General features: G+C 50.9%; 2 protein-coding genes across 2 annotated transcripts; both read right to left on the bottom strand.

The window, feature by feature from the left end:
• Positions 1-7,075: 7,075 nt before the first annotated feature.
• On the bottom strand, positions 7,076-8,496 carry LOC125533055 (uncharacterized). Its single transcript, XM_048696850.2, has one exon. It carries the CDS (start codon positions 8,426-8,428, stop codon positions 7,076-7,078), a length of 1,353 nt encoding a protein of 450 aa, XP_048552807.1. The 5' UTR covers positions 8,429-8,496.
• Positions 8,497-9,816: 1,320 nt separating this feature from the next.
• On the bottom strand, positions 9,817-10,663 carry LOC147992272 (uncharacterized). Its single transcript, XM_087538986.1, has 2 exons — positions 9,881-10,663; positions 9,817-9,828 (listed from the first exon to the last, which is right to left on the bottom strand). The coding sequence occupies exons 1-2, from the start codon at positions 10,661-10,663 to the stop codon at positions 9,817-9,819; spliced, it is 795 nt and encodes a 264-aa protein (XP_087395112.1).
• Between the last annotated feature and the right edge of the window lie 649 nt (positions 10,664-11,312).

Here is an 11,312-nt window from a genome sequence, read left to right as displayed (position 1 = left end):
AATGATATCATCTACGTACACAAGCAAATATGCGATGGAGGTGCCGTGATGAAGAATGAACAAGGAAGTGTCACTCTTGGAGCCGTGAAATCCAAGGGAGAGAAGGAAGGCCCGAAAGCGAAGAAACCATGTGCGAGGAGCTTGCTTAAGGCCGTAAAGAGACTTGTGGAGGCGACAAACATGATCCGGACGAGCGGTGTCAACAAAACCAGCCGGTTGGGAGCAGTAGACGAGCTCGTTGAGATCACCATGGAGAAAGGCATTCTTGACGTCCATTTGATGAATGGGCCAAGAGTGGGAGGTGGCAATGCTCAACACCACACGGGTAGTAGCCGGCTTGACCACCGGACTGAACGTCTCGTCATAGTCCACGCCTTCCCGTTGTGTGAAGCCTCGAAGCACCCATCGAGCTTTGTACCGTGCCAAGGAGCCGTCCATGTTGAATTTGTGGCGAAAGATCCACTTCCCCGTGACCACATTAACACCTGCAGGCTTAGGCACCAAAGACCACGTAGAGTTATTCATTAAAGCAGTGTACTCATCTAGCATTGCTTAGCGCCAATTTGGGTCTTTGAGAGCCGATTTGTAGGTGGGTGGAATGGGTGAGATGGTGGTGGATGGTGTGTCGGCAAGGAAAAGGCGACGAGGCATGCAAAAGCCGGATTTGGTGCGAGTAGACATTTTGTGTGCGTTATTGGGTGGTGCAACAGGGACAACACGAGGCGGTACGTGGTGCGGTGGGGTGCATGGGAGCAGCGATCCCGAGGAAGATTCGGTGGGGCTGGTGGCAGATAGATCTAATCAGCAGGGTGCGTGGAGCGAGGAGGATGCGGGCGCAGTGGGGCTGGCAGGTGCGGCAGAGGCGGGCGAGGATTGGGTGGGGGTGGACGCGGTCGATGTGGTAGTGGTGGACTCGCAAGAGTGGCTGGTGGAGGGATGGCACGTGGTGGAGCCAGGCGATGGGGGCGCGTCGCGACGAGCGTGCACGGGCGTGCATGGGGTGGTGGGGCCCGGAGAATCGGGACGACCGGGCGGTGGATCCGAGGAAGCAGGATCGGCCAGAGATTTGGTAGGGGAGATACGGTGGGCGGGATCGTCTATGGTCGTGCGGGGGTGTGGCTGTGTGTATGGAAAGCACGTTTCGTCAAAAATGACATGGCGAGAGACGATGACGCGGCGCGACTCCAGATCAAAACACCGATAACCCTTGCGCTCGAGGGGATACCCTAGGAAGACGCAGCGGACAGAGCGAGGAGAGAGCTTGTGGGCCATGGTGGAGGATGTGTGAGGGAAGCACAAGCAACCAAATACTCGGAGATGGTCGTACATGGGATGGGAGCCATGAAGGAGATAGTACGGTGTGACGTTGGCAATAACACGAGAGGGGCGGCGGTTTAGCAAGTATGTGGCGGTGTGAAGAGCTTCTACCCAAAAGGGAGGGGTGAGATTGGCTTGGAAAATAAGGGTACGAACGATGTCATTTGTGGTGCGGATGAGGCGTTCAGCCTTGCCATTTTGGGGCGACGTGTGTGGGCAGGAGAATCGGTAGGCGACGCCGTTGGAGGAGAAGAATGAACGGAGGGAGGTGTTGATGAACTCACCACCGTTGTCGCATTGCATGGCCTTAATGACTATGTTGTATTGGGTGCGGATAAAGGAAAAGAAGCGTTGGAGAGTAGTAGACATGTCGGACTTGTGACGAAGAGGGAAGGACCAGGAGTAATGAGTAAAGTCATCCAACACAACAAGATAATACTGATAACCAGAGAAGCTTACAACCGATGAGGTCCACAAATCACAATAGATGAGATCGAATGGTGCATACGATTTACTAAAAGAAGAGGGAAAGGGGAGACGAGGTTGACGGCCTAGTTGACAAGCAGTACAAGGTGTATGAGCCTCTTTATTACAATCAGGAAGAACAGTTCTAGCTAATGTGGAGAGTGTATGACCGCCGGGGTGTCCGAGCCGACGATGCCACAAGTCAGGCGAGGCAGTGGCAAGAAGTGTGGACGCCGAGGACGCTTTATGGCCAACAAAGGGGTAGAGGTCGCCATTGCTAATGGAGATCATGAGGACCCGCCGCGTTCGAAGATCCTTCACAAGAAAGCCACATGGGTAAAACTCAAGGGAACAAGAATTATCCTTAGTGAACTTGCGAACAAAAATGAGGCTAGTTACTACGTGTGGAGAAACGAGAACATTGGTGAGGCGGAAATCATGAGGGGGAAGGGTGACAGAGTCGGTGGCTATGACGGGTATGTGTTGGCCATTGCCGACAAGAATGCTAGGTGGCACATGCTTTAAAGAAGTACTAGACGAGGTGAGGGTACCTGGATTGCCGGTGATGTGGGAGGAAGTGCCACTGTCGAGGTACCAGTCCGGCGACGGAGTGGGGGGGGGGGAGGGAGGCCGCCGTTGCTGTAGGCGGCGTTCAACATGGCGAGATGCTCCCATGAAGGTGGTGCGGGCGGGTAGTACGGTGAGGACGGAGGAGGCGCTGGCGGATACATCGGGTAGGCGTGGGCATGCGAGCCCGGCCGGGGGCCGAGAACCCCGGCGGAGTTAGGCGGCACCCATCCAGGTCGAGGCAGGGGGAGCGCCATCCCGTACGGGGCGAAGTAGCCCGTGAACAGGGCGGGCTGCGACGGCAGGCCACGTCCGCCAGAGTCATGACGGCCACGCCCGCGTCCACGTCCACGGTCGGCACCGTCACCGCGGTCACCACGACTGCGGGGCTGCTGCGAAGGCGGAGGCGGAGCCTGGGAACGATCGGAGCCGCGATCACCAGAGCGGTCGCCGTGATCACCCTGAGAGCGCACGCCAGAGCCAGAGGCGTCTCCCGATCTGGAAGGGCCAGCGAGAGCGAACGCCGAAGCGCTCTCCTCAGCAGCACGCTGGGCATGGGACTCCTTCGGCAGGACGACGCGGGAGAGGACGGTGTCGAAGGGCATGGTGGATGCCTGATCGCCGAGGACGACGCGGATGGTGTCGAGCCGCTTGTCGAGGCCGTGAAGGAACTGGGTGGTGAGATCCACCTCTTTGGCGTGGTCGATGTCGGCGAGACCGTCAGTGAGCACCTTCAGGCGACGAGCGTACTCGGTGACAGAGAGGTCGCCCTGCTGCAGATTACGGTACTGGCAGTTGAGCATCATGAACCGCGCAGCCCGATTGGCGAGGAAGATGGCCTGGATCTTGGTCCAGAGGTCGTACGTGGTGGTGGCGCCGACGACGTGGTCGATGAGGGGGTCGGCGAGGGTGGCGTAGATCCAGAGCACCACATGGGCGTCCAGCTCCAGGTACCGGGCGTCGGCGTTGGGCGGCGGGGGATGCTCGATGGGAAAGTGACGCCGTAGCGGATGAGAACGAGGAGGAAGAAGGACTTCCACTTATGGTAGTTGTGTTCGGCAGGATTGAGCAGGAATTTGATGTGGTTGGTGATGTGATCGAAGAAGATCGGATTGCGAGGGGCCGGGGTGGGCGGCGCAGGAGTGGAGGACGAGAAGAGGGGATCGAACTGAGAGGGACCAGTGCCCCCGGATGCGCCGGAGAAGATGAACGGGGAGGATCCCGGCGAGGTCGCCGAAGAGGTGGCAGGGGCAGTTGCCGAAGAGGAGAGGGAGCTCGGCGAGGTCGCGGCGTCGGTGGCGGCAGAAGAGGAGCCGGGCTCAACCATGGCGACGGAAGAAGAGGGCCTGGTAACTGATACCAAGTTGGAGGATATAATTCACTCTCTCTATTGATCATCAAGTGTTACATACATGGTTTATATACACCAGGCGCTGCCCGAGTCATGAGGCACACAGGCCCTTGATCCTATATACGTGGGCATGCATAACAGCACGTTACAACACAACTCAACAGACCGTGCGTCTCTTTCCAACCGCTGATTTGGTCTTGATTAGATTCCAGAGATTTGGTCCTTCCCGTTTGATTCTTTTCCATGACCTATCGTGGTACAACTCTTTTCTCCAGACTTGCGGAGAGTACCCAGCGTGACGTGCATGATACACTGGTATTTCTTTTTTCAAATACTAATAATAAGCAAACCAATTTGTGGTTGGATGGTTAGAGGATTGTGGTATTTCTAGCCCATCAGGGTTCAAGTCTTGCTGCTGGCATTTATTTTTGATTTCTGGCGATGCATATTCAGTGTGACGAGACATTGCATGATATGATGATTGATGGCTCAGCCTTTCGAAGGTACTCATAGGAGTAAGGTGTGCATGTGTATATTTGGATTAAGATACTTGTTTTTTTTCTATTGAGTTTGGATCCACATGCCAATAAAATAAATAAAGTCCAGATGAAGACATAAAGTGTGAGGTGGTCACAATAAAAAAGAGAAAGACACGATAAAAGGGTCCCGATAACTGCTACACGTGTGGTGTATTGGGTAGTTGTGCCACACGCCTCGTGTGGCATGGACAGCAAACAGCCCACACACCTACGTGTGGGCAAAACAACTAATGCCCACGCACATCTTTTTTCCCCTCCTGAACCCTCTCACACGCGTGCGTGTGGGCGAAGTTGATAACGACCACACACCCGTATGTCAGGCCTCGTACCCTTCTGGTCCCGCACGTGACGCTTGACGCCCACCGCGCGCCCGCAGTTGCCATGGTCCAGACCCTCGTCCATGTTCGTTTATCTGCAGTTGCCATATCGCTGAACTACGGTTGCCATGTCGGACAACTGCAGTTGCCATGGTTGCTCAACTGCAGTTGCCATGTATGGTCTGATCTAATGTAGTTGCCATGATTTCATAACTTTATGAGTTGCCACATATTAACACTAGACAGTTGAGAGAGTTGCCATGTGCTCACAAGCATGCTAGGGCAGTTGCCATGTAATAAGGAAGAGTTGCCATCTGCTTACGTGCACGTTAGGGCAGTTGCCATGTACGTGCACGTTGGAGCAGTTGCCATGTACCATGCAAAAACACATGGCAACTCGGTAAAAGACAGTTGCCATCTGCTTACGTGCACACTAGGCAGTTGCCGTGTACCCTGCAAAAACACATGGCAACTCGGGTAAAAAAAGAGAGTTGCCACCTGCTTACAAAGCATACTAGAGGCAGTTGCCATGTGCGCTGCAAAAACACATGGCAACTAGCAGCTTCCGTGTGGGAGAGGAGACGGACGTGTGGGGGAGATGGCAAATGCCCACACACCAGCCCTTGTGCGTGACTGAAAACTGGTGTGTTGGTGAACTGCTAAACCCCCAAACACCGGCCCCTCCGTGTGGTAAAACAGATGTGTGGGCGAACTATATCACACACCACACACACGCCTTGTCCTATGTGGTACAGAAAAATCAGCCAGATTATGTCAAGATTCGTGCATATAGTACTGGACGGTGATGGATGCATGTGGTTGAGATGGTCAACGCCCACACGTGTAGGCGTTAACATTTTCATAAAATTAAACTGATTGTGGGTTGCATGGTACGTTAATAAAAATTAAAAATTGAATAAAATAAGAAAAATGATGGGAAGGATTTGGTGGGCTACATGCAATTAGATAAAAATGACCCAATAAAATTAAATCGATCGTGAGTATTATTGTTGGTCAATAAAAGAAGAGAAATGTGTTAAATAAAAAAGGAATGCGCGAGGGTTTCTATGGGTTACATACAATTAGGAAAAAAAAGTGTCCAAAACTGAGCTTCAAAATGCTCCAATTTTATCGTAGCTGCATTGGAAAAAGTTCCGTAAAAATAGATGGAGGGAGTAAATAGTCAACTTAGTGACTTTGACGCGCTTTAATTTGTTCATGTTTGGTGTGATCAGAAGTGTCATACAAAAGGCGTGCCAAAGGTTCGAATGGTTCTTAATGCGTCCTCGGTGTATGCCTTCCTGCCAAGGATTTGGATCCCAAGTGCATGTTTTTTCTCGCGGGGCACCGAAATTCTCGGTTACCGCGGTATCCGTGAAATCCCAAAAAAATTTAAACGAAATTTGAATTTTGAATTCAGTTTTCTTTCCTCTACTATACATTAGGCCTGGACTTCATTTCATCAGCAACCACTTTGTGGCGTAGTGGAAGTCTTGTGGGTGTTTCTCTTGCCTTGAGGTTGCCGGATCGTTCGGATGTTAGCGTACAGCGCGGTTGCGACGCACGATATGTTTGCTGGTGAATATTGTAAAGAACAATCCAGGAGGTAGTGCTACAGGTGGAAATGAAATGTCAATTATGATCACAATTAGCCGTAAAGTTTCCATCTTAGATAATGGAGATTCACATAATATAAACGACAGTTCAGCACTTATTTTCTTGAGAATAGAGACGCTTGCCCAGCCTTAAATTGAGGCCCTTAGATTCACAAACAACAGATACTCAAAGTGCAAAGAAAGAACAAAGCACAAACTAGAGTGGTTCAATAGAGGGTCACAGGTGACCAAAAGAGCGACGTAGCGCCACACCACAGGCCATAACTAAGCCTAAACTGTACCATCCAAAGTTGCAGCAAAGTGCAGATCGGCGTCTCCCGTAGCCACCATCATAAGACTAGTCACAATGGGAGTAACTTCAGCAGTAACATTAAGTTCAACTCAGCAAATTTGCTTATATGGCAATGAGTTAATGAAGAGAGAGGTAGTTGTAGTAACTTAGCTAGTTACAGTAACATCACATATCCCAATACAATATGAGTCTATAACCTAATAAATGAATCTTTGCATGTTACCACACTTAAGTTACTGCCCATTATAAAGATAGTAACATAGTATATGGATATGTGTATGTTACTAGTGTATGTTACTATCCATTATGGCTAGTCTAACTAGTCAGCACTCATTACACTTTGTTCAACAGAATATCAAAGGTTCAGCTAGCACACCAAGTCTTAACAAGACAATAAAACACAGAAGCAACATTCTGAAGCACAAGCAAAAATTAATCTGCACATGGCAGTTTCATGCTCTTCATCTGACGAAGAACGGCAATCCTTGCAACATCTGTTTCTTGCCTTGATGCTGCACCATACTCAATGCCGTATCCAATGTGTAGGTTACTTCATTAACTTGCAAGTTTCTCAAGTCTTCCACACAGAACTTAGATTCATGTAGATCTTACTAGGCCCAACTCATAGCAATTGATACAATGATAAGCGACACTACTATTTGTCCCCAAAAAGGGTCAGCAAGTTTTGATAGAACTCCTCCCGGTTTAGTTCGTTTGATCCTAGTGTTCGCCAAGCGACGGGTGAAGAAGGCTGGCCAATCCATCTCAAAAGGGATGGCCCTCAAAACAATGCCTCGAAACCAGCTGGTGACCGCCTCCATTGCCCCTGTTTGGAGATCTACGATGTACACGTCTTGTTGATTGTCCTTGACGAGCAGTATGCCGCTTGTCTCACCCACGCACACACACTGCACCTGGTCGATCTTGCCCCACTTGGGTGGTCGTAACTCGATCTTCTTGGTGCGATGCCAGCGGCCTGTGTTGTTGTGTCCACACATGTTGTCAGTTCGGCGTTTCCAGACCTCGAGCATAGTGCATTGCCCGTCCAAGCGAAGCAATGACGGCGACCCGCCATCGGTGACTCCGAGCAGCAGCCGAGGTTGATCCGGTGTGACTGGTATCCTTGTTAAGGACATCTCTGTGGTCCTAGCACACACAGTGAGTGCGTACAAGTTAGACGTATTGCTGAAGAGCCAATGTGCAGTGCCTTGGCACACGACAGCGCTGATCTGCTGGGACACCACACGCGTGCCGTCCTCCAAAGGCTGAAAGCACTCCCTGGGCGTGTTCCAGCTCGAGCTCGACTTCGTGGAAGTGAACACGTGGAGATTGTGCCGTGGCTCATCTTGATCGGCGCCTGGCCCATCTTGATCGACGCCGATGATTAGCACTTTGAGGAAGGACGAGGGGACCGATGACGCTGCTCCTCGTGTTTTGTCCGGGCAACAATCCGCACGGGTTAGAAGGGCACATCCTTGTATTCGGAAAGGTCTATTGCTCTTCAACTCAGGCAGCTGACGGCTTTTGCCGGCGATTGGATCGTACAATGTCAGGTTCATGGTCTTAATGTACCCATCGCTGGGTTCCTCGAGTGGGAAGAACCGCATAACAAGAAGGCCACGGCGCGAGGTGAGCAGCGTTACCTGGCAGCCACGACCCCCAGGGGCGGTGATGGTCAGGGAGCGGTGGCGCTCTCCGAGCGGGGACCATGGCACCGGGGTGAAGGGCGGCATGGGCGCAGCAGAGCTCCCTTCTGTTGGTTCTTCACGGGGCTGTTGCATGGCGAAGAAGCCGAGCAGGGAGGACTGGTGACTCACGCCCTCAGGCCAGCGGCGGCGGAGGAAAGACGGCTCGGCAATGAGGAGGCGGCATCGCTTGCACGTCGCGGCGCAGCGGAAGAGGGCTGCCACATCCGTCACGCGCACCAGGATCTCCACCACCACGTCGTCCGGCAGCGTCTCCATCGATTCGATCCTCCTCCTAGGGCCCGCGCGCGGTGTACTTGCGAGCGATCTATACGTTCGATCGTGCGTTTCTTTCCAGCCGCTGATTTGGTCTAGATTGGAATTGTATAAACTTTTTCCAGAGATTTGGTCCTTCCCGTATTCTTTTCCATGAGCTATCGTCTTACAACAATTTTCTCGAGACTTTGTTTTTGCGGGTGAATTTTCTCGAGACTTGCGGAGAGATTACCCAGCGTGACGTGCGTGATACACTGGTATTTAAAAACAAAATACTTGGTACTAATCTATTTGGATTCAGATATTTGTTTCCTTTATAGTTTGGTTTCTTAGATGTGCGAAGCAACTCGTGGTTGGATGGTTAGAAGGACTGTGGTATCCCAACCCATCAGGTGCTCGCATTTATTCCTGAATTTATTTTAGGATTTCCGGCGATACACATTCATTGGGAGGAGACGTTTTCGTCAATGACGAGGCGCCTACGTCTGTACTGATGTTCAAAAAAAAACTATCCATTAGCGCCGTGGTTTTCACTTCCAACAAATTTAATCCAAATTTGGAGAAATTATATATCAAAATTTCGAAAATTCAGTCATTTCGATACACACTAAAATAATTGCCTAGCTTCCAGTCAAACTATTTCAGCAATTACGGTAGTACACACATATTCAAATACTTATCAAATTATTATTTTCAAAATTTGCACATCTCTGCCGAAATTAATAGAAACCAAAACCACATAAATTCAATGAAATCCGGTGATTTCGGCAATGGATTAAATAGTTTTGAAATTGAAATGCAAAACCATGGCAAGCACTAGCTCATCAAATTTATGTGAAGGCACCTTCGCACGTATGTCATATAATTAGCTGCATGAACTTCTATGGATTATAAAAAATATTCGGTTAGTCCATGCAAAGGGAAAATAATCGATTAGTTGGTGGATTTTCAGCGTATAAATGGAGCGCATGGCTCAGGGTGAATAGAGAGATGGACCTAGGGCGAACATCACAATATGGCACCCCAAAGGAGACAAATATGAAGATAGAAGAGGGTATGTTGGATCAACAAGATGCCACACTAGATCTTTTCTTAGGGTTTGAGATTTTTCTTCAGGGATTTGTGAGAGTTGTGACCCAGCAACAAAAAGCGAAATTTTGGGTAAGTAAATGGTGGAGCAAGTACAAGATGAAAATACATCAACTGAAATGTACGAAATAATCTAAGTCTACATGATCCCATTCTTGTTTCAGTTTAGATGTTCTCTAAACTACCTTCTCTGCTCGATCGGGTTTATTAGGCTCACTCGTATTAGTGTCAAACTTTGACCACAATTTTATGTAATAAAATATAAACTATATGTAAAAAAATTATAATCTGAGAATCTTCTTTCAAATACAAATCTAACGGTAAACATATTGTAGCATATAACTCATATGAATGTACACAAATTACTCTGCATATGGCAATGTCATCTTGTTGATCCAACGAAGAGTCATAGCACTCCCTAGGCGTGCTCCAGCTCGAGCTCGGCTCTGTGGAAGTGAACACATGGAGATTGTGCCGTGGCTCATCTTGATCGCCGCCGATGATTAGCACTTTGAAGAAGGACCACGACGCCGCCCCTCGCGTTTCGTCCGGGCAACAATCCGCACGGGTTAGAAGAGCGCATCCTTCTATTCGGAAAGGTCTATTGCTCTTCAACTCAGGCAGCAGACGGCTTCTGCCGGCGATTGGATCGTACAATGCCAGGTTCATGGTCATCTCGTACCCATTGGTGGGTTCGTTTAGTGGGCCCAAGCGCACAACAACAAGGCCACGGCGCGCGGTGAGCACCACTGCCTGGTTGCCTTGAGGCTGATCAGGGATGGTGAGGAAGCGGTGGCGTTCTCCGAGGGAGCACCATGGCACCGGGGTGAAGGGCGGCATGGGAGCAGACGTAGAGTTCCCTTCTATTGGTTCTTCACGGGGCTGTTGCACGGAGAAGAAGCCGAGCAGGGAGGACAGGTGGCTCACGCCCTCCGGCCAGCGGCGGCGGAGGAAAGACGGATCGGCGATGAGGATGCGGCATCGCTTGCATGTCGCGGCACAGCGGAAGAGGTCTGCCACATCCGGCACGCGCACCAGGATCGCCACCACCACATCGTCCGGCAGCGTCTCCATCAATCCTTCTCCACTAGGGCCGGCGCGCGGTGTACTTGCGAGCGATCGACTTGCGATCGTGCGTTTGCTCTCCATTGGGTCTTGATCTTTCAAGAGATTTGATCCTTCCCGTATTCTTTTCCATGAGCTAATCCCGGACTTCTGGTACAACTCTTTTTTTACATCATTTTGGTACAACTCTTTCTTGAGAAGACTTTTTTTGCAGGCAACTTAGAGAGCTTTATTCATAAAAAGTAGTCCTAGGACAGTCAGCCAACAGGCTGGTCACTAGGAAGCTTGGAGTATCATTGAGCCAGATCTCGACCCGGGAGGTTAGGCAGGAACGTTTGAATTTGCTTCTGGGCTGTAGTGGGCCGAATTCGGGTGAGATCCAGGTGGGCTCAGGGCATGCGGCCCAGCCTTTTTCTTCTGAGCATGCGGCTCAGGTGGTGGTGGATGGGCCGTGCGAATTGCTGAGCTTGACCCAACCCAGCATGGGCAAGTTTAGGGTTCGGCCGACGAGGGCAAGGCCTGGCTTTCGTTCCTGCGGGATCAGAAGGGCAGTGCGGGTTCGAGCGGACGCGCCGCCCATCGACAGAGCATCCTTTGCCGCGGTGCTCATGGCGGGGAGGGGATCGGATCAGGCTGCGGCTGCTGGTTCTTTGGGATCGGGACTGGGCCGGTCTGCTGCAGCCGTCAATGGAGGGCGCGGCGGAGCCTTTGGGCCGAACAACAGCGGCGACCG

This window comes from Triticum urartu, chromosome 1A (genome assembly GCF_056163025.1).
Source record: "Triticum urartu cultivar PI428250 chromosome 1A, HENAU_Tu73, whole genome shotgun sequence".
NCBI classification, from domain to species: Eukaryota; Viridiplantae; Streptophyta; class Magnoliopsida; order Poales; family Poaceae; genus Triticum; species Triticum urartu.
Note: the sequence above shows the minus strand (reverse complement) of the source record. Positions and strands in the feature narration are given on the sequence as shown.